Source organism: Peromyscus maniculatus, chromosome 4 (assembly GCF_049852395.1).
Source record: "Peromyscus maniculatus bairdii isolate BWxNUB_F1_BW_parent chromosome 4, HU_Pman_BW_mat_3.1, whole genome shotgun sequence".
In the NCBI taxonomy this organism is placed as follows: Eukaryota; Metazoa; Chordata; class Mammalia; order Rodentia; family Cricetidae; genus Peromyscus; species Peromyscus maniculatus.
In genome coordinates this window covers 93,264,235-93,288,266 of record NC_134855.1, presented here as the reverse complement: position 1 = coordinate 93,288,266, position 24,032 = coordinate 93,264,235, and the positions used below count along the sequence as shown (strand labels likewise).

At 40.9% G+C, this 24,032-nt stretch overlaps 1 protein-coding gene across 4 annotated transcripts in view; it reads right to left on the bottom strand.

Moving 5' to 3' along the window:
* The window catches only part of Cdin1 (CDAN1 interacting nuclease 1), a 216,227-nt gene that overhangs the window by 84,367 nt on the left and 107,828 nt on the right, over positions 1-24,032 (bottom strand). For 3 of the 4 annotated variants that reach the window (XM_006985106.4, XM_042275924.2, XM_076570319.1), the window contains exons 9-10: positions 15,586-15,651; positions 14,885-14,990 (exon numbers count right to left, since the gene is read on the bottom strand). In XM_006985106.4, coding sequence (XP_006985168.1) covers positions 14,885-14,990; positions 15,586-15,651 — 172 coding nt within the window. The remainder of the gene's footprint in view (positions 1-14,884; positions 14,991-15,585; positions 15,652-24,032) is intronic. The other variant, XM_016003654.3, reaches the window with a different exon arrangement.

Genomic DNA, 24,032 nt, shown 5'->3' with positions numbered 1-24,032 from the left:
AGCATTGTACTGGCATGTCAAAATACATCAACAAACCATCACACCGCAGGAAGAAGAATGACCTTTCAGTCCCTCATGTTTGGTCTGCGATGGAGCCCTGGATGCAGGGTATGCACGAATGGTTTTCCGAGCTGCTTGACAAATGCAACTCCCAAGGCTGCTTTCAAATGTGATTGCTAAAAGCTGCAGGTTCGTACATTTAGGTATAACTTTCAAATGCACATAACTCACAGTGGGAAGCGAGGGGAGGTTAACTACCCCAAAGTGTGACACGATGCAACTAGGCTGAAATGATTTTATAAATGTTCAAATATGAGGGAGATGGAGGTGGAAGCAAGCATTTAGAAATGATTTTAGCTGCTTTGAGAGTCATCAAGACTGCCAATCAGTGCCGTAAACTTTATTACCGACGTCATGTTGCTCTTATCTCCTTTCTCTCCATGGCCACTAAACTAGAAACATTTCTTCCCCTGTGAAAAAAATCACAACTGTTTCCATTGCAGATTGTCCCTAAGTCAACTCGATCCTTCCCATCACTCGGGACCCCTTCCCACAGAGTAGTTGCCTCAGGACATTTCTAAACAGCTCAACTTAAGTGACTGCTAATGTACATTATTTTCCACTTATTAATTCTTTAATAACACTATTATTCTCCCTACCAGCTCCATTAAAACCCCCAAATTACCTTTGTCTCACTCCCCTCAATTCAACATTTTTATTGATGCTGTGTGTGACGCTGACGAGACTTGCCAAATTCTATAAATTCTCTTGCTACCATTTCTTGGTGCTTAGGCAGTCCCTTTCTTTTTCCATGGCTGCCACTCTAACTTGGGAAACTAGCAGGTTATCTCAGTATGGATGACAATATTCTTCCACCTTCAGCTTCTGATCTCTGTCTACTCTCAGCACGGCTACAAGAAAATCCATTCAAAAGTCAGGACCTGGTCAGACCGCACTTCTATATTACACAGTTTCCTTGAGCTTTCTCTGTGCCTTTGACCCGTGTACTTACCCTCTCCATTGATGCCCTTATACTACATGTGGATACAATAAGGGCATCTCCATCACAGGGTAAGTGTGAGGCTTAAAGTGAACCATACATGTAAGTACACAAAGCAGTCCTTGAGTACAGCCAGGGTTCACTATTAGCTACTTCTATGACGTATGTGTGTTTTGTGTTCTGACCAGATTGAATTAAACCTCTTGAAGACAAGATTGAACTTTGCTTACTTTTGTATGCTCCAAGATGCACGCTCTATCATCTTTATGTAGGGACTCAATAAAAATCTACAGTTTAATCACACATCAATGTCGCTATTACAAATGAACCTGTGCGCTAGAATTTGTTGCAAGAGGGACTTTTAGTGGTGAAGAAAGTGTTCATCTCACCTTTAATGAAAGGCAGTGAGAAGACTAACTAAATATTATACACTACTGTGGAGTTCAATATGGTTTTACCTAGTGGCCTGTTACCCACAAAGATGGCTCCACTTTCCTAACCATAATCAATTCAGAGTGCCTTTAAATTATCACAGCTAAAGCCATCAAGGAAGATCAAAATAGAATCTTATTTACATTAGCTATGAATTTTATGAATCCTTAAATGATTCTCTTTACTAAATGAAGGGACTTTGCTTTAAATGGAAGCATTCTTAAAAGATTTATTTTACTTTTACTTATGTGTATAAATGTGTGTGCTTGTGTGTGTGCATCTGTGTGTAGGTGACCTCAAGGGTCAAAAGAGGTCATTGGACCCTGTGGATCTGGAATAACATGTGGCTCTGAGTCACCTGACATGGGTGCTGGATCCAAACTCAGGTCCTCTGCAAGAGCAGCAAGTACTCTTAACTGCTGAACCTTCTCTGCAGTCCCTGTTGAATTTTTAAATTCATGATCACTTGAACGAGATATTCTATACGGTGTAAGACTAAGTTCCAATTAGTGGGAGTGGTCATCACCACAGCTGCCAGCAACACACAGGAAGGTAATGGAAAAAGGAATTGGAGAAAAGCAGGCAGGGGTTAGCGAGCAGAGCTGCAGAACATGTGTGAGAAAATAAGGGAGAACTAAATCAAGAAACATCCGAGTGTCAGTGGCCCGGGTGGGAGAGGGAGAGAAACGGAATGGAATTCCCACAAATCTTAAAGAGCAGACTGAAGGAATGTAAGGGAGAGGGCAAGGACAGCAGGAGGATGGCTTTTATTAGTGGACAGAAGGAATTCAGAGGTTTCATTTATCTCGAGGGTGGCAAATGGCAAGCCTCTGACTCACTCTAATTACTTGTTGACTCGGGAAATCATCTTCTATGAAGTAGAATGCACATAGTTCTCTGTTTGGTGATAAGAACGAGACATGAGTGGTGACCCACGAATGACTAGAAACAGAAGAGGTGATTGCTTTGCTCACTCCAGTTACTACTTAAGAGACAGTTTCCAGAGAGTGAGAAGAAGCCCGTGGCTCCTTAACTGAGGAACTGCAGCTGAGGGAATGGGAAGAACAACCACCTAGAGTTTACAGAGTGGAGGACCGGAAGTACAAAGCTGGTGAGATGGTTAACTGTGACTGGCCACTTGAGTGGACTGAGAAATGCCAGGACATTAGCAAAGCAGATCTCTAGGGGAGGATTAGATAAGCGCTCACACTTCCTGAAAGGATGGATCCGCTAGCGGATTCACAGTCCGAAGAGTCTACTGGTAGGTGATAGAAGCTGCACAAGGTGGGGCTTGGTTGGAAGAAGTAGATCACTGTGGGGTTCTTTGTAGGGCATATCCTACCTGAAGCCCTTCCTGGTTTTTCTCTGCTTCCTGTCTACCATGATGGGAGCTGCTCTCCCACACCCCTCCTGCCATGATCGACTGAAACCTCTAAACCTGAGTGGAAACAAAACCTTCCCTGGAGTGGCTTCTGTTAGTCACTGCAAGAAAAGTAGTGAATAAAGGTACATACAGTGGACTCCAAACCCGCAAGTGAATCTGCCTCAGCAGAAAGTAATGAATAAAGGTACATACAGTGGACTCCAAACCCGCAAGTAAGTCTGCCTCAGCAGAGTACAGAGAAATGCAGAGATGCAATGACACATGATATCCCTGATCCCATGTGGGGATGTGTTCATGACGCAGGATGCCCGAAACCCAACAGGGCACTGGAGCCAATATGTACCCTGCAGCATTGCCACACATGCCAGCCTCTCCTGTTTTCTTCCCTGGTGCCTCTTTTACATCATTATTCTTATACTGCGGGAGCATTACTAAGTAAAATAAGGGTTCCTTGGACATAAAAAGCAAGATACTTCAACAGTCAAGCTAACAGTCAAGATGGCCTTCCAGTCACTATGGGCAGGTAGGGTGCACAGGGGGCATGCACTGGACAAAGGGGGATGGTTCACATCATGAGCAAGATGGAAAGGATGGGGTGAGATTCTACCTTGCCACATAGAGCAGCACACAATTTAAACTTATGTGTTGGTTAGTTCTCAAATTTTCTATTTCCTGCTATCATACCATGGGTCTTGGAAACCAAGGAGGACAAACTCCGGATGAGGGAATACTATACAAAACTTGAAAAATGCTCAAAACTAATGGAAACTCATCTGACATTCACAAGATGTCACCGAAAGACATAAATACATTTTCTTTTACAATGGATACAGAAAAGAGATAACAGTGGTCTGAACAGTAAAGCCAATTCCACTACATATAAAAGAATTCAAATTTACTGTCTGGCTCAATTGAACGAAAACATATGCCAATAACAGAGGGCTTCAAATATTGGGAAACAAAATAATTTGTGAGCCAAAAGAGAGGTCAACAGGTCAGTAGGGTGGAAGATGCTTACAATCCTAGTCCTTATGAGATATACAGGCAGGAGGACTGTGAGTTGTAGGCTAGCCTGAACTACATACATAGTGAGTTCTAGGGGAGCCTGGCTGTATAATAAGATATTGCCTCAAGAAGCCAAGCCAAAACAACCAAAAAAGCAAGAAAAGTAGAAAATCCATGGATCTGAATAAAAATAAAAACTGAAAGCACAGTGGGGGAGCCCTGTAGGAGAAGACAGAGCTGTGACAAGAGGACACAGCAGCACCCAAGTGCCTACACGAGGAAAAACCTCAACCTATCAATATCGTCTTCCATCCCAGAAAACTCAGGAAAGACAGATTGAAGCGGAAATTAAGGGAAATAAAGGAAATGAGTAGAATCCAATGAAAGAGAATCCAATCCAAAGAATCCAAAAGAAATCCAAAGAAAAAATATCATTATGTAAACAAATAATTTGATCAAATATTCATTTTTTTGGGGGAAAATAAGAATCAATAAACTTTTAGGCAGATTGACCTGGAAAAAACAGAAACAAAGCTCAGTGGGACTTAAAAAGGTAGTATAACAAAAGTCGACAAGTATTAAAATAGTAATGGACTGTTTTAAGCAAGTTTACTCTGGTACATTCTACAACTTGGTAAAGAGATAAGTTTTTTGAAAGACAAAGTCCTAAGTTCACATAATAAATACAGATAGATAAGTGGAATTCCTACGTCTACTGCACTGATCTCATAGTTAGAAAACTTTTCAACAACATAACAACAATATACCTCAGGTCCAGATGGCTGGGCAACTGTATTTGAAACTTAACAATACTGACAAGTCTTTAAAAGGTTTTCTGAAAAATGAAGAAGAAAAACTCATATTCACACTATAACACCGGTAACCCTGTAAATATCAAAACTTGACAAAGGATTTAAAAAGTAACCCACGTCTCTAGTGCTCATAAATGCTATTGCAAAATTAGTGAAATAAAACACAAGTTATATAAAAACTTATTGCTTGCTGACTAAATGTACTTTATCTCAGGAATGCAAGATCGGTTTGACACCCCCAAATCAATCACTAGGCTTGGTGTAGGCTTGGTGGAACCTGGAGAGAAGCTCTCCAGCAACACATCTTCATAGAAGTGTTTTGAAAAATATCCAACACCCAACTTTAATTAAAAGCCCAGAAAATTAGGGATAGGAGGGAGCCTCCTCAATATGATGAAATACTTGCAAGACCCGAGAGTTAACATCTTCGTAGTAGAGTAACTTCCTTCTGAAATCTACAACAAAGTAGAGATGTATGTGTCACCCTCAATCATGTTGTGCAGGGACTCTAGCTAGCACAATAATGTAATCAAGAAGGAATAAAGGTAAACAGATTACAAAAGAAGCGGCCGTGTCTCCAAAGTCAAACTGATGGCAAATAAGTATATACAAAATTCTAAATGTAATATCAGAAAAATGCAATTGATACCATGGTGAGGTGTATTAGATAAGTATTAGAAAGTCCTATGAAAAAGACTGAGCATATCAAGCGATTGGGAAGACAGAAAGCATACACAGCAAGCAGTCAGCCTATGGGAATGGAGAAAGGCATAATCCTTGGGGGACAACAGATTAATCATTTCATAAAACAAAATAAACCCACTGTATGCACCAATCATTTTGTTTGTAGGTATTTACTTAAGAGCAATTCAGTCATATAAAGGTTTTTGTTTAATTGCTTATCATACTTTTATTGTTAATAGCCAGAATTAGAAAAAAAGTGTGTACCCACAGGTTAGTGGACACAAATACTAGTTAGTACAGGCACAGCAACTGAACATGCTCTAGAACTACTGGCAATTCAGCAACAGGAGTGCATCTTGCAATAACTGGGCTGTGTTTTTTTTCAAAAGCCAGACAAAAGAATAATAGCTCCATTAATAGGAAATACCAAAAAATGCACATATAAAAAGTTCAAAAACATATAAAGTAAAACAAAGCCCTAAACTAACTAAATAAAAAGAAAAAGAGAAAAAAAGTTAAGAAAAGGAAGGAAGGATAATACAAAACAAAACAAAAAGAAAGACGTTACAAAACGCAAACTAACCGATGCTAACAACGGCAGGCAGTGGCGCCTGGCCAGGGATCGCTGAAAGGGTCTCTGAGAAAAAGAATTGTGAACTCCGAAGGGTGCAAGTCAAACTCAGCATCTACCATGTGATACTTTCAAACTTACCCAACTATATACTTCAAATATGGGTACTTTATGTCAATTGTACCTGAAAACAGCTGTCTTAAAATTATTTATTAAAACTGGCATTTTATTTGGAGCAAATTGTAATTCAGAATAAAATAGGAACTCTACTTAACTTAAACATTTAAAAATATATACTTCCTAACAAATAGTCTTTAGCCAACTTGTCTCCTGAATTTAAACTGATCACTGAAATTAACATCTGGATCATATACAAATCAACTCCTTGGTTCTGTGGCTTTGAACTCCAACAATTCAGGGGTCACTGTATTCTGGAGATGTGGGCAAATGGCAGGCTTTTATACCGACTCTACAGATTCATTCTGAATACAGTAGAAGGCTCTTGAGCAAACAGAATACCTGGCTCATTGTGTCCATCCACACAGAGGTGGGTCCTCAAGCTTCATGTGGTGGAGAGGTTTTCAGCTGCAGCTTAGTGTACTCATTAACCAACACATTAATCTCTCCAACACTTCTCACCGAGACTTAGATGAAGCTCCATAGTGGACCAAAAGGGCATAGGTATAAAATTCATAGGAAGACCAAGGTTTACGTGCTGTCTCTGCAACTCACTACACTAAGGCTCACTTGTCAACCACTCAAGGACAGAGCTGGCATCTTGAACAACACACTGCCTGAATATATTCACTGCTTCGAACCATAATGACCTAATATGTACGATCCCCCTCCCTCCATTAAGATTCCATTTGGTGGGTTAAAGAGATGGCTCAATGGCTCAGAACACTAGCTGCTCTTGCAGAGGATCTAAGTTTGGTTCCTAGCATGCAGATTGGGCAGCTGACATCTGACACCTCTGGCCTCTATGGGCACTGCACTCACATTCATATACTCATACATAGATACACAATTCAAAAAAAAAAAAAAAGAAAAAAGAAAAAAACAAGGCTACTTCATTGCTAGCAACACTATCTAAGGTTTTCAAAATAAATTTCCCAGGGCCCAGATGTTGGAACAATCTTTTTGTACACTGTGTGAAGATGTGTCTCTGTCCTTCCTCACCTGTCTAAGGCATCTTCTGATTGGTTTAATAAAGAGTCGAACATCCAATAGATAGGCAGAAGAGGATAGGCAGGACTTTCGGGGAGAGATGAGCTCTGGGAAACAATCTGATGTGCAGGAGATTCGCCAGCTAGATGCAGAGGAAGTTGGATTTATGGTACTGAGGAGCGGTAACAAGCCATGTGGCAGAACATAGATAATATAAATGGGTTAATTTTAGTTTTAAGAGCTAGCTGAGAACAAGCCTAAGCTAAGGCCAAGCTTTCCTAATTAATAAAAAGCCTCTGTATCATTATTTGGGAGCTAGTGGTCCAAAGAAAGACTGGCTACACCCAGACCCAATCACAGCAATGAAATCAGTTCTCCCAGAATAAAGTGTATATCCATATGGACGAAATGCTTTCTTCCCATGTGATAGGAATACAAGGTGAAGTTTACATCCATTTCAGCCTGCTCGTCATGCTTCTAGAATTCACGACAGAAGGGATCTTTGCACAGAACCGTGTCAGCTGTTGGATCTAACCCCACTGCAGCCCCTTTCTCTCAGCAGACTGCCATCTTTCTCTCACCTGTCTGTGTGCTCAGATCATGATGGCATGTTTGCATTCTCCGACGACCACTCAATCCTTTCTTTGTTGATTTGGTTTGACATAACATTTCTGAACCCTGAATGACACAGATGAACTCCATTACGTGGGCTCAGCAGGAAGAGCTACCATGTCAACACTTCATTCTTCCCTGGATTTGTGAAACTGGTCAACATATTTCCCTCAGAATGCTCTTCAACATGCTTAAAGGTAGCAATCAGACACATAGGTACCCAGATAAGTAAAGAAACTGTGACCCACGGACATTTCCTAACATACTTGTTTTTTTTTCTTCCCTTTTAATCCTTTGTTTAAACTCTTCCCAATCTTGCAACAAGCACGTCTTTGTTGCAAACCCCACTTGAAAGGCCTAAGACTACATTTCTATTTCTATGCTCAGCTCAGCTTCTATAGTCACCATTGCAAACCATGAACGATGGTGCACTGTGCAAACTCCTTGCTGGGGAAAGCCTTGTGATTTAAATTCCAGGTGCAGATGAAATGGTTTGACTAGTCTGAGAAAACATTCTCATGAAGGGACTAAGTACACAGAAAACACTTTCCTCATCTTTATCAAATATTTTGAGGTTGCTCCAGCTAATCACAGTGTCCAGTATTTGTCGAACAATGGGACGTCAATAGCTCACAAGCAATTCCACTATGAGAGATGGAAAGGCAAATTATTATATTTTACCTTCACAGAAGTCCTCTCCAGCGCATTGGCTAATTATTAGTCAATCTGTCTCTAGTTGCTGATGACTGCTTGTTAGTGTACCACGGCAGCGCCTTCTGAGGCTGCCGTAATTGAAGGTTTGCACGAGCTTCTATTGTGGAGGCCCAAACTCCAACTTACGACAGATGTGATCAGCCTTGCTTTTAACAAGACTGAAATAACTGGAAATCTGTGATTTGACTAATTGCAGGCTTCCTGAAAGTATCTTAATACAAGAAAAACTTTGGCCATCCTCTAAAACATACCTTCTTTAACTCTAACTGCCTGGCGGCCTTGTTCCAAATGCCTTCTCTCAGGTTATCGCTGACCAGAGAAAGCAATCACCAGACCATGGAACAAATAACTGATCTTTAAAAAGCCATGGGAGGGAAGAAATGAACTCAAATCAATTTCTGTGGCAGAAGGTATTAGCTTAGCATTGCCTGTAGGAGAGTAGACTCTCTGGAGCCAAACACTCAAAACTCTGACAGATGGAACCTGGCTCTTAATCTCTGTAGAAGTACAACAATGTGATTAACGTTCTATTTCCTCTGGTACTCATCTCCACATACCTTAATGTCAGTGCACAAAAGGGCTTTGGGAGATGTACGCATTCCTTCCTTTGGTACTGTCCCTCAGATCCAGTCAAGATGGGTCCATGCCAGGAACATTAAGCTTAAAAAATGCTCTGGTCCCATTCTGTCTGCATCCAGCTCACACAGTGAGGATTCTATATGGCCAAAAGAACCTGACCTCTGTCTCCCAACCCCTTTTAGGTGGTACTCCACATTGCAAGGACATCAAAATGTGCTAATTAGGGAGCCAAGATACTCCTCCCAGGGTTAACCACTGGAGTGTACACCTCTGCCTGAGGGCAAGGGTTTGCGGAAATGTGCATGGGGTATGGCTGTGCAGGTTGGGTTATGACTGACAACTTTCAGGTGAAGTGAAAAGAGGGATAAGACAGGGTAGTGGGGCTACCTGTACTGCTACAAACAGCCTGAGACTACAAGGAGTATGAGAATTCTTAACATCAATTTCAACTTGCAAATCTTCCAGCACAATAGAATATGTTATTTCAGGTCTGTTGACTTTATGGATAATTGAAATGCAGACATGCAGGAAGGAGGCTTCCATTCATCTCCTGCCCTAGATCTCTCTCTTTCTCTCTTTTTTTTCATCTCCAAGGAAACTACTGATTGTTCTCTACTAGGTTTTTAAGGCATTCCATGTCAAATTTCAATCCAGAGAAGTCAAAAATTTTGGGAAAAGAAGTCATCAATTTAAAGCTGGGTGAGAAGAACTACAACTGCAATCCCACACTCAAGGGGCTTAGACAGGGGGATTACCATGAGCTCAAGACCAGCCTGGGCTACAGAGTAAGATCTTTCAACAAAACAAAACAAACAACTATAAATATTTATCTGATAAACTTTACAAAATGCATTTGCCACGTGGTTACCTTTCATTGCCTACTTTAAAATCATATAAAATAGTTATGATACTTCTCTAAAATAAGGCTGTAAAAGCTTTTTCATCTATAAAGTATATAAAAATGTTTTAGAATATTGAGACATTTTCCACTGTCCTGAGGATGGCATTTTCAAGAAAAAAAATGCATCAATTATGGTTTAATGTCACTATGTCTCACATAATCCTTAACAGTTGATTTAAATTATTGTTGCCTATTAAATATGAGTATATCCATCACACAGTCATGCAATGAATAACTATCCACTGATCACCTACTGTGTGACAGGCATTCTGCCAATCTCTGAGCATTTAAAGATAGATAAAACAACTAGATAGCATCAACTCGAAGAGGGTGGCAAGCAAACACCAATTATAATGTTTGATAACTGTTATGGAACCATCAGCAGAATACAGGCATGTGTCCTTCTGAAGTCAACCAAGCTGAGCACTAAAGTTACCTAAGGCGTTTATCTGTCAAAGAAGGCGATTCAAAGCGTCTGATGTGAATACCTTTAAATTCCACCAGACAGTGACACACAGGACAAAGACAGAGGAGGATTAATATCTGTTGACTGCCAGCAAGTATGAAAGTGCTTCGCAGGTATTAAATAACTGACAGTCACAGTGTGAGAACGGCATTAGTAATTCCATTCTCTTGAGGAGAAAACAAGGGGTTCTGGAGGTAAGCAAGCTGTTTCCAGGCATGAGACCAGCATAACCTAGACTCAAGCCCAGTATTCCTTCCATAGCTTTAAGAATGACTACTGTGAAAGCCAAGTTCAAGTACACAGAACCTCATCATTTCCAGCCATCAGCTTAGACGGTCTCTGAAAAGCTTACCTATAAAGTGCACCTTTAAAACTGATGCTCCTGATGACAACGTGCCTGAAGACACCAAGAACAGCAGACGGCCCAAACATGTGTGTGAGTGCCATGCTCTTAATCAGCAGTTGTTGGACACTGGTCACCATAGCATGTGGGGCTCTCTTTGTTAAGTTTTGCATTTTCCTGCTCCTTTGATGGGTAGTATGTTAGAAGCAAGCACAAAATCTGGCCTTTAACTGCAGAATTCCTTTCCTCCTCTATCTGCCAGCTGAATATGAAAGCAGACTCAACAATGCAAGTCAAATTGTCAAAGAACTCACTTCACAACGACAGGAAGGAGGAGAAGGCTTCTGAGAGTTGGTTTCATGAAGAAATGTCTTCTGGTAGCACAATACTGTTTGCGATTGTATTACTGACCCAATGCTTCTTCTCAGCAGCTAGCTATTTGACTAGAGAGAGGTAGAAGGGAGCATGTTGAGGAATTAGTCAAGGCTCATATCAAAACAGGGGCTGGAAAAGCAGCAAATGTTCTTCAGACAGAATTGAAGTCTTTTAAAGGTGAATTAAGACAAATTGCTAAAGTTTGATATCAAAGCAATGAGAGAGAGAAGAGATTTCAACAAAACAGTATAGAATGGAGTATGCTCTTGAAGAGTTTCACACAGCAGTTTTCCACTACTTTCTACTCATTCATTCATTCATTCATTCACTCACTAATTCACTCATTCATGGAGGGTTAAAGCCCTGTAAGGAGACAGAACTGACTGAGGAGTTAACATAGTGGATTGGGTGGTCAAGGATGTCCTTCCAAGGAGGGGATATGAGCTGAGCTCCGAATATCACATGAAGAAAGTTAAGTGGAGAACCAAGCAAAGAAGCTTCCAGACAAAAAGAAGGAACCAGAGCAGGATGTGAAGTACAAACAAGGAACAAGATTCAAGGAAAATCAAGAAAATGGGTGATAGGAATCATAAAAATAAAAAGGGCTCTTTGCTGTGGGATGGTCTGTATGTCAAATTGCTCTGATTGGTCAATAAATAAAACACTGATTGGCCAGTGGCTAGGCAGGAAGTATAGGCGGGACTAACAGAGAGGAGAAATAAAAGAAGAGGAAGGCAGAAGGAGTCACTGTCAGCCGCCACCATGACAAGCAGCATGCCGGTAAGCCACGGGCCACGTGGCAAGGTATAGATTTATGGAAATGGATTAATTTAAGCTATAAGAACAGCTAGCAAGAAGCCTGCCATGGCCATACAGTTTGTAAGCAATATAAGTCTCTGTTTTTACTTGGTTGGGTCTGAGCGGCTGTGGGACTGGTGGGTGACAGAGATTTGTCCTGACTATGGGCAAGGCAGGAAAACTCTAGCTACAGCTCTTAGGGAAGAGGTATGTGTATCTACTACTGGGCTGGAGTGGGGTGGGGCAGATCATGCAGAGGGCCCTGAGGACCAGAGAGGAGTTGGAATTTTATTTGAAATGTGACAGCAAGGCACTGAAATGTTTTGAGCAGGAAAATGACATAATATAATTGATGTTTTCCAAGTCTGAGATATGAAAAGCTGACCACAGGACTGTAAGACTGTGGACCTGAGGAAATCGGTTTTGAAAGCTAGAATAATTGCCCAGATGCTAACAGGTGATAAGGCAAGAGCAGGTGAGACGGCCATAAATACACAGTTTGAGACACGGTGAAATGGACCTGTAGTAAAACTCAGATTTGTGAACTCAGTGCAAACTGCGGCACCACTAGCTGAACTGAGGATGGATAGAAAAGTAACAAGCTCGAAGGAAAACAATTGAGAGTTTAGTTTTATGCATGTCAAACCTAAGACACCTAGTAGATACCATACAGCACAGGCAGGAAGTCATCTCAGCCAGTGTTAGAGCTGGGTGTCAACATTAGCAGAAACCAATGTACCACATGAGTCAATGAAATATCTGAGGGACTACCCATGCAATGGACGTAGATAAAAGAAGGGTGGGCACCGAGTCCTAGGGCCCTTTTACCTAGAGGCCAGAAGAAGAACAAGTGCAAGAAAACAAGGAAGCTTCTCGCATAGAGGGGAGAAACACAAAAAGAAAAGACATCATGGAAGACAAGAAAATCAAATGTTTTAAAAAAGATGGAGTAAATGACCAGCTTTCAGAACTGCTGAAAGCTAAATAAAAACACTGTATTACGAAACCCAGCCTAAGTGGACAGAAACTGTATTAAATTATTGGCTACTCATGCTCCCTTCAGCCAATGTCAGTAGCCCACAGGTTTCCCATGGAGGTAACTAGATTATTTGATGTGCCTCGGAATGGTGTGAGGTGAATAGTAGGTACTCAATAGCTGCATGGTTTTAGAATGACAATGTGATTTTGGCCTTTTAAGTTGAGCTTTCTTATTGGAAACTGAACTTCTATTTGTTCTTCAGAAAAGATGTGACCAGTTCCAAAGAGGGGAAACATAGTCCCAAATGCACAGTGATTCACATGACCAATTGTTTTTAATCCTTTAGTAACCTAAACTTAGGCGATTTGATTTTCTTGTCATTGCTTTCCCTATACGATCAAAAATGATGCTTTCTTTACTATTTCAAACCCATCAGAAAATCGCTAAAAATCTAAAATTCAATTTGCTCCATTACTGCTAATTTGAATAATGGCTGAATAAAACACAGGAAACGCTGAAGCAGCATTGATTTCTAAAACATTTTGCACTTCCCTCCTCCATCCCTGTAAAGTAAAGCTTGGATGCTACGCACAATTACACAAGAAAATCAAGAAGGCCATTACATTCAGCATTTTGTCATGATCACTGTTACCATGGCGAAGAGTAGGCGTAGTTTAGCACAGCTGCCAGGGGCGAGATCTGCTGGCCTTTTGTAAAGCTGAGTAACAATATAATGCCAAATTCGATAGCCTCCCACCCACACCCCACACTGTTGCCTGCAGATGCTACCATCTCCTTCTTTAATAATCTGGGCATGTGTCATCTTAGTACTGTATTCTTCCTGTTGGCCAGTGACAAAGGAGCACAGTTAATCTAGAAAGGTTGCCACGTGACCCACCTCTTGTTTTCATGGAGGAAAACCCATGGTGTGAAAACAAGAGTGCAATCATGAAAAACCGACGATTCAACAGTTGCACTGCAGATGACAATGACCTGTGTTAGAAATGGAATGGATGGAGGAGAGAGAAACACAGGCCTGTGATAACTAGCAGAATAGCACACTACTTCCTTTCTTTGAGTTTCAGTTTAGTTATCTATAATAATGGGGATAAAAGTAACTTCCTGTCTGGGAAGATGGCTCAGTGGAAAAGCATTGCTACACAAGTGTGAGGACTGGAATTCAGATCCCCAGCACCTAGGTCAGAGCCAGACAGACATGATTATTGGCTGTATATCAGCCATGGGGTGGGGGAGATGTGGCACAGAGATGAGATCCCCAGGACAAGCTGGAATCAGTGAACTCTAGTCTCAGTGAGAAACCCTGCCTCAGTAAATAAAGTGGTGAGTTACTCTGGAAGACCATTCAGTGTCAACTTTGGTCCCTCACACCCACACTTACACATATGTATATATCCTCATGTATTCACATGCACCCATGTACTATAGACATGTCTACACATATGTCCCCCCCCCCACGTAATCTCTTTGTAAGGACTAACTGAAATAACTTTCAGGTCCAGGCACACAGCAGGTATCTGATACATCTGTTTCTACCTTCACCCCTTTAATTGTGGAGATTTCCATCTCCTCAAGATGGTTACAGAATTTCATAGGTAAACTGTTTGCTACAGTTGTAATTTAAATCATTTTCATCTTTCATATGGTTTGGATACTGTCTTCAGAGACTGAGAATAAATTAATTTTTATAGTCTAAAAGGAAGCATAAATTCCACATCAAAAGGATAAAAATCCAGTGTCTATATCATATTATGCACCACAGCTTGTTATCCGTATTTTAAGTGACACTAATGTAATCACTGTAAAGCAGGAAATAGACTATACCAGTTTTGACCTTAAGCACAGATTTTAAGTTTTAAAAAATGAAGCAACATCATGAAAGCAGAGAAGTTTAAATTATCTGAAATGAATACATTAATCAGAGTCTATATTTACTAGGGAAAAAAAGGCTCCTAGCATTTTTACCAGCTAAACAAAATATTTTTTTCTAATGAGACGTCAGCTGAGTATCGTTTATCTTAAGAGAAAAATAATGGGACCTTACCTATTCCAGTAGCTCCAGAACTGGCCATGCAGGTAGGCGTGGTGGCTACATTCATCACCAAATGAGGCTTTGCTTTCAATCCAGTGAATTATGTGCCCTTCCACAGCTAAGGGACAAAGCATTACTAATACACGGCGAAGGAGAGGGAAGATTGAAAATCCTCAGCTATGCACTGGCCTCTCTATGCTTCACATTAATGAGCAGGGCTTTAGCCTCTGCCATTCACTGAGGGTGTAATTATAAAACAACACTTTGTGGGAGTTCATTGCCAGGCACACTGGGGCCACAACCTCACCTTGTCATCCTCACCCCATTCTTCAGAACTCCCTTTCTTAGTGCTCAAAATGCTACTTTGTAGCTTGACAAGGGACATGTCAAGCAGACCAAAGTGTGCCTAGCTGCCTGGCAAACCTATGTTTTAAAATTTCAAAATTTAGAGAAATGAGTTGAAAACGGCATCTCAGAAAGCGCCTTTGGGAGGCATGCTCATTGCTCAAGTATATGGAAAAGTGTTGAAGAACAGACTTCTTCTGAAGTACGTATGAGATAATTTAAGATAATCTTTTCCAACAGTTTTACCCACTTCAATATGGTATTATAAAGATAAGCTACTCTGAAAACATTTGCTAATAGCAACACGTGAGAAAATATACACCGATACCCCCTCTATACACAGATGCATATCAAGCTCAAGGACTTACCAACTGGCACCTGTAAAATGAAGTCTGGTGTTTTGTCATAGCCCTTTGCACGGAGCTGATCTTCATCTGCAGGAAGAACAAACACTATCATTTATTGCGGCACTCCATTAAAAAGACAGCAATATAATTGCTTTTCTTTCTTAAATATGTGTAAAAATTACTAATGCAGCCATACGTGTCTTTCTTACGTGTGCAATGCCGTGTCAGAATAAATGAATTTTCTTCGCAAACCTGAATCAGAGATACAAGAATGCTTCTTTGTCCTTTTTGCATTTTTATGTCTTTATTATAAACATCATTAATCCAAGCTGTCAGGAGCTACTTTTTTTTTTTTCCTTTTGGTAATTGAAAATTCTCAAAATAAATATACTTACCGAAGGAAAGAAAAGGGATCTGCTAGTGTCAGCCGTCAATATTGACAGTTTACAGTAAGGCAGAAGTACAGTGGCCTTTGTAATCAGGAAATAAATGCTTCCTTAAAACAATCAAGAAACTCTATAGTTTCAACTGATAAAACTATTCCCATACATACGAAAAGGAGAAAAACGTGAGATCACCACAATTAGTTATCTTGCTTAATTCCATAGGTATACAACTGTTTCTGGCAGTTGAGAGCTTGACAGTCTGAGTATATACTTCTGAAAAGCAAACAGGCTTGAAGATATTTCCCCTATCTTTTCAATGTCTTCTGTAAATATCAATAATCCCCATTGGAAGGGAAGAAAGCAGGGAAACAGGAACCCAGATAAAGTTTGAAAAACTAGCAAGGTGCTTGATTTAAAAAAAAAAAGAAAAAACAAAAAGAAACCTCTCAGTATTTTCTAAATGCTGTCCTTGACTTCTAATGGCATTACAATGTGATTTCTGAAACGGAGAGTTCTCCATTAGATTTTGGAGTGACCTGGTCATTCAATTCCAGGCCTGGCTTTCTGTCTTCACCCAACCTCAACTAATGGCTCAACCAAGTAACAAGGAAGGCCGAGTGGTCTCTTCACACCTACTGGGCTGTTGACATTGTCATGCATCCCACTGGCCTTCCTGCATCAACTTTGATTAAAATTAATGGCCCATTCCCAGGGTTGGGTAGCTTATTTCCAATCCATTTGTCAGCCCAAGACAGTGGTTTCATGGCCAATGTTGAGAAGCTCTGTTTCAGAGCATTCTTGTGTACATCCTGAAAGGTCAGCATTTTAAACATAAATAAGCTTTAATGAGAAGACACACATTAAGTAGATATCAAAGTGGAATGCTGTTAGAAGTGGGTATCTTCACTCAGAGTTTTGAATGCTTGATGCCAGGATTCAGAATAGTCTTCTCTCTTGGAAATATCACAAAATAAAATGAAATAAAATGTCAAGCTGTTGAAATAAATACAAATCAAACTAGGTTAATTTTAAAACAAAAGAATTTGGAAATTGAACTACAGAAATGGACTGGCAAAGTCTCTAGCCTTTAACTTTACTCTGGCCATGAAAAACGTTAATAGAAAAGGTGTTTATTGGAATCAACCCTAGTGTTTTGAGTGACATTTTAAAGAAGTGAGGAATAGTTTTAAAAGCTGGTTGGCATTTAAAAAGATAGATAATATCTCATTAAAATTATCCTACCTTCATCAGCCTTTGCAGATGTTAAAATTTGTTTCAGAAAAAAAAAAAAAAACATGATTATGTTTCTCACAGCAGCTCAAAACAAACCTTCAAAGGTCACCAAGCAAACCACGAGTGCAGTCAAACTCTTGAATCCCTGACCCCCACTCTGCTCCCTGCACCAAAGTCACTGAAGTGACTGTAGGGTTTCTGTAACGTGAAAAATTCAAATGCCAAACCCCAAAGCCAAGCCTAGGGGGAACGCACCCGTCTTTTTTGTGGAATTCCAAAGTACCAGGGGATAAAGACTCAGTCGCTCTGTCTGCCTTTCCTCCCTCCTCCTCTCTCCTCCTTCCATGTTCTCAGTATCTACCACGTTGATCCTACAGTAACTGAGCCCAGGACAGCATCTCTACATCTAATAAGAGGTTATTCGAAACAACTGCAATGCCCTTTCTCTGACTTACTAAACCCTCACTGCCATAACACCTCCATACACTACTCTCCATGTAGTGGTTCCCAAACCCATCCACATTTCCCTAGGGAGGGAGGGAACAACCTCAAGTTCAGAGTGTAGCCAGAAGCACTTGTGAACAGGCAGCTCACTGTGCTGGGCCTCCGGGAAGGTTCTGTCAATCATCACTCCACTTAGTACCGTGAAGGCCAGCCTATCTGGCCCAGCTTCCCATCTTTTTATATTATGCTTCTTTCTTGGCCCTTAGATTCCCAAGGTGTTCCTAACATTAGAACACTATCTAAACTTCTGGGTATAGACTTAAAATTTGGTTGGCACACTCCATATACAACTCAGAGGTCGGAAGCTATGAGCCTTGCTCTACTTTTAGTTCTTCTTTGCACCCACTCTGTGTGGGCTCCTCTGCAGTGATGACGCCAACAGGCTTGCACACACTGATGTTGTTACTCTGAGAACCGGACTCTCTCTCTGCTGTCCCTCTCACTACCAGTATATTCCCCACAGGGATTTGATATCCAGAAAGGACCCTGAAATAATTAACAGTGCATCTTAGACAATATTTATGTTTTCTACGACGCCTACCTGCCTACACAGGTGATTCTTTCTCTCAGTTTAACTCCCTGGGCGTTAACAGAGCACAGAGGCAGTGAGGTTGGTTCAAAGTTGGAGGTTTCTTTTGAAATTCCTGCTGTTATTACAAACGTCTGTGCCTCATCTCATTGCAGTTGGGAAGGATAAAAGTAACCCCTTTCCTTCATGCTTTGTTCTTTCATCACTGGTGTTTTAAGTAATGCCTCCCTTATCTGGTCCTTAGAGTTGGGCAGAGTCTCTCCACAAACCCATTCCTTACCGGGGACTATGCTACTATTGGGTAGCCATGATCACATTCCTACTTCTCATCTGGCTACTGATCTCTGCAGATTTCTCCTCTACGACAGACAGGTGTGCAATCTACATTTTCCCCAAGAACCATGCATTTCATATGGGTTTTTAGGCTTTACACATACTTTAGCTAACTAGTTACTTAGGATTCTTGACTCTCCCTAGCTGAAACCGGATGTCTGAAATATATGTTGTATCCTCAGAGAAAAAGGGTAATTTGCAAAGAGAGGAGAAAAAGTGAGGGCTACGATCTGAACTTGCACTTCAGCACCCTCGCCCCACCCTGCCTCTCAGCCTCACCCAGTGAGCACAGCAGATAGGGAGAAAGACTCTTCTAGTCAAGGCGCATACATAAACCTATGCATTTCACAGCTGCAAAACTCAGGAATCTCATGGTGCAAGGTTTAATCACCAAAATAACTATAAGAATATTATCACTTAAAAGCACACTTGTTAGCCCTCATATCTACAGAATAAAGAAGTATAGATCATCAGAACCTCATGAAACAGTATTTCTGCACTAATAACATCTTAGAGACGACCAGTCCCACATTCTAATTTATATATCCTAAAAGAAGCCCAGAAAAGTTAAGTTGTTCACCATGACCTGGACTTCTCAGAGAGCAAAGAGAGAGCCCATGACAACCAAGTCTTGTTTTGTCCCCACAACTCTACAGCATTCTTAATTATGTCAATATTTAATCTGGATCATGTGTGATATTTATGAAGAGTGAGGGATGCTCCTTTTCCTCTTGTGTGATTGGTAGATGGCCACCTGTCTGATACTACCTGGAGGAACCGAATAACCTTAATTTTCAGAGCATTGGTGGTCAACAAAACTACATCCAAAGAAGAAATGGAAGTTCATTTTAAAAACTACATTTAAATACTATTATTTCAATTATACAAAAACACCACAGGTCTGTTTATTTTTACATTGCCAGGCCTGTTCTTAGGTGATACTGTAAAGAGGGACTAGATGTGGGTAAAGAACATTGTGAACATTTACTTTCTCTGTCCTTTGAATTATCTCCTTGAAATACCCAAAATATCCAAAGCAATTAGTTACTAATTACACAATTTCTTTGTTTAAAATAAAGGATTGAGTTTTAGTCAGAGAACAAGCAAGACACATCTGAAACTAGTTAACATATACTTAAGAATCATACTCAAGACTACTAGAAAACGTTCTCTTTAACCTGCACTGTTTTATCAAGATCTTTAAACTTAAGAAATATATCATTTCATAAGAAACTGTGTAAAATTCCAGTTTGCAACATCTGAAAATGAGAAGGAACACTCTGAAGCGACCCGTGATTATAAAATAAAACACACCAAATGATTTTTAAAAAGAAATCCTTTAAGACCTTGTACATAATTACTAAATGCACGGAGAGCCCAAAGTCATGCATCCATTCAAATGAAAACCACAGCTTATCTCTTCTACTCTAGTATTTCATGCGCTTGGACCACTTCCTTTTGAAGCCTTCTTAATTCAGTGCTTAGAGCTGTGACCTTTCTTCTCTGTACGTTCCCTGCGAACAAGTCTCACAGCCTTTCCTGCTGAAGGCATCAGTAGAGCTTCGATAATAGTCGCCATTATATATGCGAACTGTGCAAAGGTACACGGGACACATATGTATTGAATGGGGAGACTTTGTCACACAGAAATGAAATCTTTACCCAACCCCAGATTTCATTACAGCCATTAGTTTCAACTTCTTCCCCCAAAGCCTCTTATCAAAGCCACTAATAAGGACTGCAACGGACTGCTCTGACCTTGTCCTCCCCTTATGTCTTTAGGGGACAATACTGGGGGAACTGAAGTGCCCTACAGACAGGGAACAAACAGGAGGTCAAGGAGATGGAGCAGCAGGAAGAGCGGCTAGGTAGGCCGTCCTGGCTGCCCGGTGTTGTGGAGACTGGAGACACAAACTTCAACAGCACAGCAAATTACTGGAAATCCTTTTGGCCTCATGCTTCAAAGGACAGACAAATCGGCATGGCAGACAAACAAGACACACCCAGACAGGCTACAGTGAGGGCACTAAGTTGTAACACAAAGACAGCAACCCGTTCCTCCTTAAAAAACAAGGGGGCCTGGAAAGTCCTAGAGCCTTCTTTGCCAACCTCAAAATTTTGACAAGTGGTTGAATGTCAGCCTGTCTCTCCCAGCTTTCTTCTGAATTGGTGTCCATGAGAGGCATATTCACAGTTACAAGACATAAAAAGGAGCCCTTTTGAGGCAGATCTGTGCCTACATATATAAATCTGTAGATACTGCCAGACCACTGTGTCAATTCAGTAGTAATAGTACGTGATTTTACTCCAGGTAAGCTGCGGCTCTGGAGAAGAAAGATGGAAACTGCAGTTAATTCACTGTAGGGAGAGACTGTTTCATGTAGCTGCCCTGCAGCTATCCTGCCTGGCATTGCTATCCCACACTGTGATTCTATTAAGTAGTTGGCAAACTGTCCCCCAACCACCCAGCTGAGTCGATACTAGACCCAGATCAGCTGATAACAGAGTCCTTCCTGTGTTTTGTGGTTGTTTTTGAGATGACAGGACAACCTTTTCTGAGATTATAATTCTAAGAAATAAACAAACTAGCACCTACCAGTGACCGTCTTTGCTTCTTGAGAATGAAGGAAGCCTTGAGAAGAACGGTCCAAGAAGGACAGAAGGGAGCTATGCGTGACACTGCCTTGTCTTCTGAACTCCAGGCAAAGTTCTCTCTTTGGGAGTGGCTGGGTCTGTATTAGAGCCAATCAGCCCTCTGTGTGTTTAAATGCAATGGCTTGTTTGTATTTCTGCCACTAACAACTAAAATGGTTGGTGGCCAGGAAAGCAGAAGAACAGCAGGCATGTTGTCTAAGCACAGCAACTGGGAAGGAAGGGCCTCGGGCCTGGAGCACGCAGTGCACATCATTACCTTTCTTTGGTGTTTCAGAGAGCGTGTGTTCAAGCAGCAGGGAGGTGCCTATGGTTTCTGTCTCTTAGTTCTAGAGGAAGTGTGCACAAGCATGCTCGAGGACAGTCTCTTCTCGCTGCAATGTCTTCAGAAAGGGGGTGGAACCCTAATCCCCTGTGTCCCTAATAGTGCACCCCTGTCACTTAAAAAACCTACCTTCTTTTTAACCTTCTGATAGACAGGCATTTAAGTGGTTGAGTCCTTATGAAAAATCTAAGTGACTGCTCCCTCCAGCCTATATAATCACATTTTATTTCTAGTCTCTTATTACCGCTAACATCTGCAGGTAAACAATCTTAGCATTCTAAGTCTCACATGCTCCTGCTGCCTATTACTCACCTGAAGTCATAATCCCCTGTTTATCACATCAAGATCACTGCCCCAGCACAGCATGCTTGTTTTAAGGTGGAGAAGAAAACAGCAGGAACAGATGAACTCTTAGAAACAAAGATCCTAATTTCTTACAGCAAGGGACATCCTTCACTAAGCCTATTTGGCTTTACACATTATACCCTCTTTGAGTCCCAGAGAATAATAGACAAATGCTAGAAATGAGCCCATGTAAAATATGCTGGTTTGTCCAAACGTGGGGGGGAGGAATGAGGCAGGGGTAAAGTAAGTGCCTCTCAGGTGTCACTCAAAATAATTGTTAGTGTCTACTAACAGGGTAACATTCGCTGGAAAGAATAAAACATCTCCAGAGCCATCCTTATTAAGCTAAACTTAACAAGAATAAGCACCCAACAGTGGCTGTTCGAGTCACTAATGAAAGTCCCCTTGACCTGGAGACATGCCAACCTATGCTGATGAGTGGTTCATCTTCTGTCTCCAGGACCAGCTCTTTCGTATTTTTCCCAGAGGTGCAAACCGTCTTGTCGCTCCTCACTGTCACCATTTCTTCCCTGCAGTCCACTGCTCCTTCTGCTGAAAGGTCTCAAAAGCCCCCATAAAAGCTAAAATCACCCCCTCCCCTCAAAAGAAAGAAAAACTGATGAGAAGATACAGCATTGAAAAGCATGCTCTCACAAGTCAGTTGGAGACGCAGTAGGTAAAACGTTTTCTATTTTGTTGGTACTGGGAATGCAGTGACTTCAAAAAAAGAGGCCATCAGGAAGGTCACTATACTTCTTGGTCAATTCTAAGATGAGAGCTCTCTGTGCACTTGAACTTGGATATGGGTGGCGGTTCCTGAAATGTTCTGAGACTTTAAACTACTCATTGTTGAGTCTAACTCAGTGACCTGTGGAAAGAACTGCTGATACACAGAGGTCTACAGAAAAACTTCCTCTAAGTTTTCATACTTGAGTCAACTTTTCAAATCCTTCACAGTGTCTTCCCATAAGAAGCACTTAAAAGACCGCTGAGCACAATGGCAAGAGAGTCAACCTGGGGAGTCAAAGCAGCCATCCTGGAAGTCCCAGGGGAATCCTGGAGAAGGGAGCTGAGCAACGTACAAAATTCTATTGTCGTGACTTCAGTAAAAAACAATTTGGGTGACAGCTGTGGCTTTTTAACCTCAAAAATTTAGCTATCAGCTTTTAGTATAGGAATAGCATATTCATACCCCTATTGGTTCTTAGTATAAAAAAAGGAGCTAGAGAGAGCTCCATAGTAAAGAACATGTACAATTCTTGCAAAGGATCCAAATCTATTTCAAGTACCCACATAGGGCAGTTCAAAACAACCTGTAATTCCAACTCCAAGTGATCTGAAGCCTTTGTCCTCTGTGGGAACCTGCACGCATGTACACATACTTACATATGTACACATAATTACAAAGTTTAAACACAGCAAGTGAGAACAACAAACAAACAAACAAACAACAAAAGAACTCAGTGTACAAATCACTAGTATCTTTTACTTCCACTGAGAAGATACTAAGCAGATGCCTGCTAAGTAGGGTACACTAAACAGACCCCCACTTCTCCAGGACAGGAACCAGAGCTCTACAAAAGCAGGACCTTAACTGCTGGATGTCTCCTTCTTACAACAGTACTCATTAGCTAACTTGTGGAATAAATATCACATCTTAGTTGGAGAAATTAAAACTAACTGTCTTATTTCAAATACTTGTATACTATGAAACAGACAAGTTTTAAGACAGGATAAATCCATATGAGTAAATGTATATTTTCAATTCTCAAGACCCTCCCCTACAAATACTCCGTCTTAGGGTGCCTGGTTAAATCCTATGTCATTGAAACTGCTCAGCTAATAGCTGCAAGACAAAGAAATTCAAGACAGAGTTAAGGCTATAGAAATGGTACTTAATTTTCTTTTCTATTGGTGAGAAGTAGAGGTCAGAAAAAATACAATGGGTGGAAATTCTACAACAGAATAAAATGATTCAAGGGAAGTCATATGCTCTAAATTACAAAGAATTAATGTTTAAGCAATAAGCAAAAGAAAAACTGTTTTGTAAAAGGAGTCTAGAACAGAAGTGGAGGAAGGGAGAGGTGGAGGGAGAAAGAGAAATTATTTCTGCCTATTAAGGAATCAAAATGAGGCCAACATTTACAATGTCTGCAGCAGC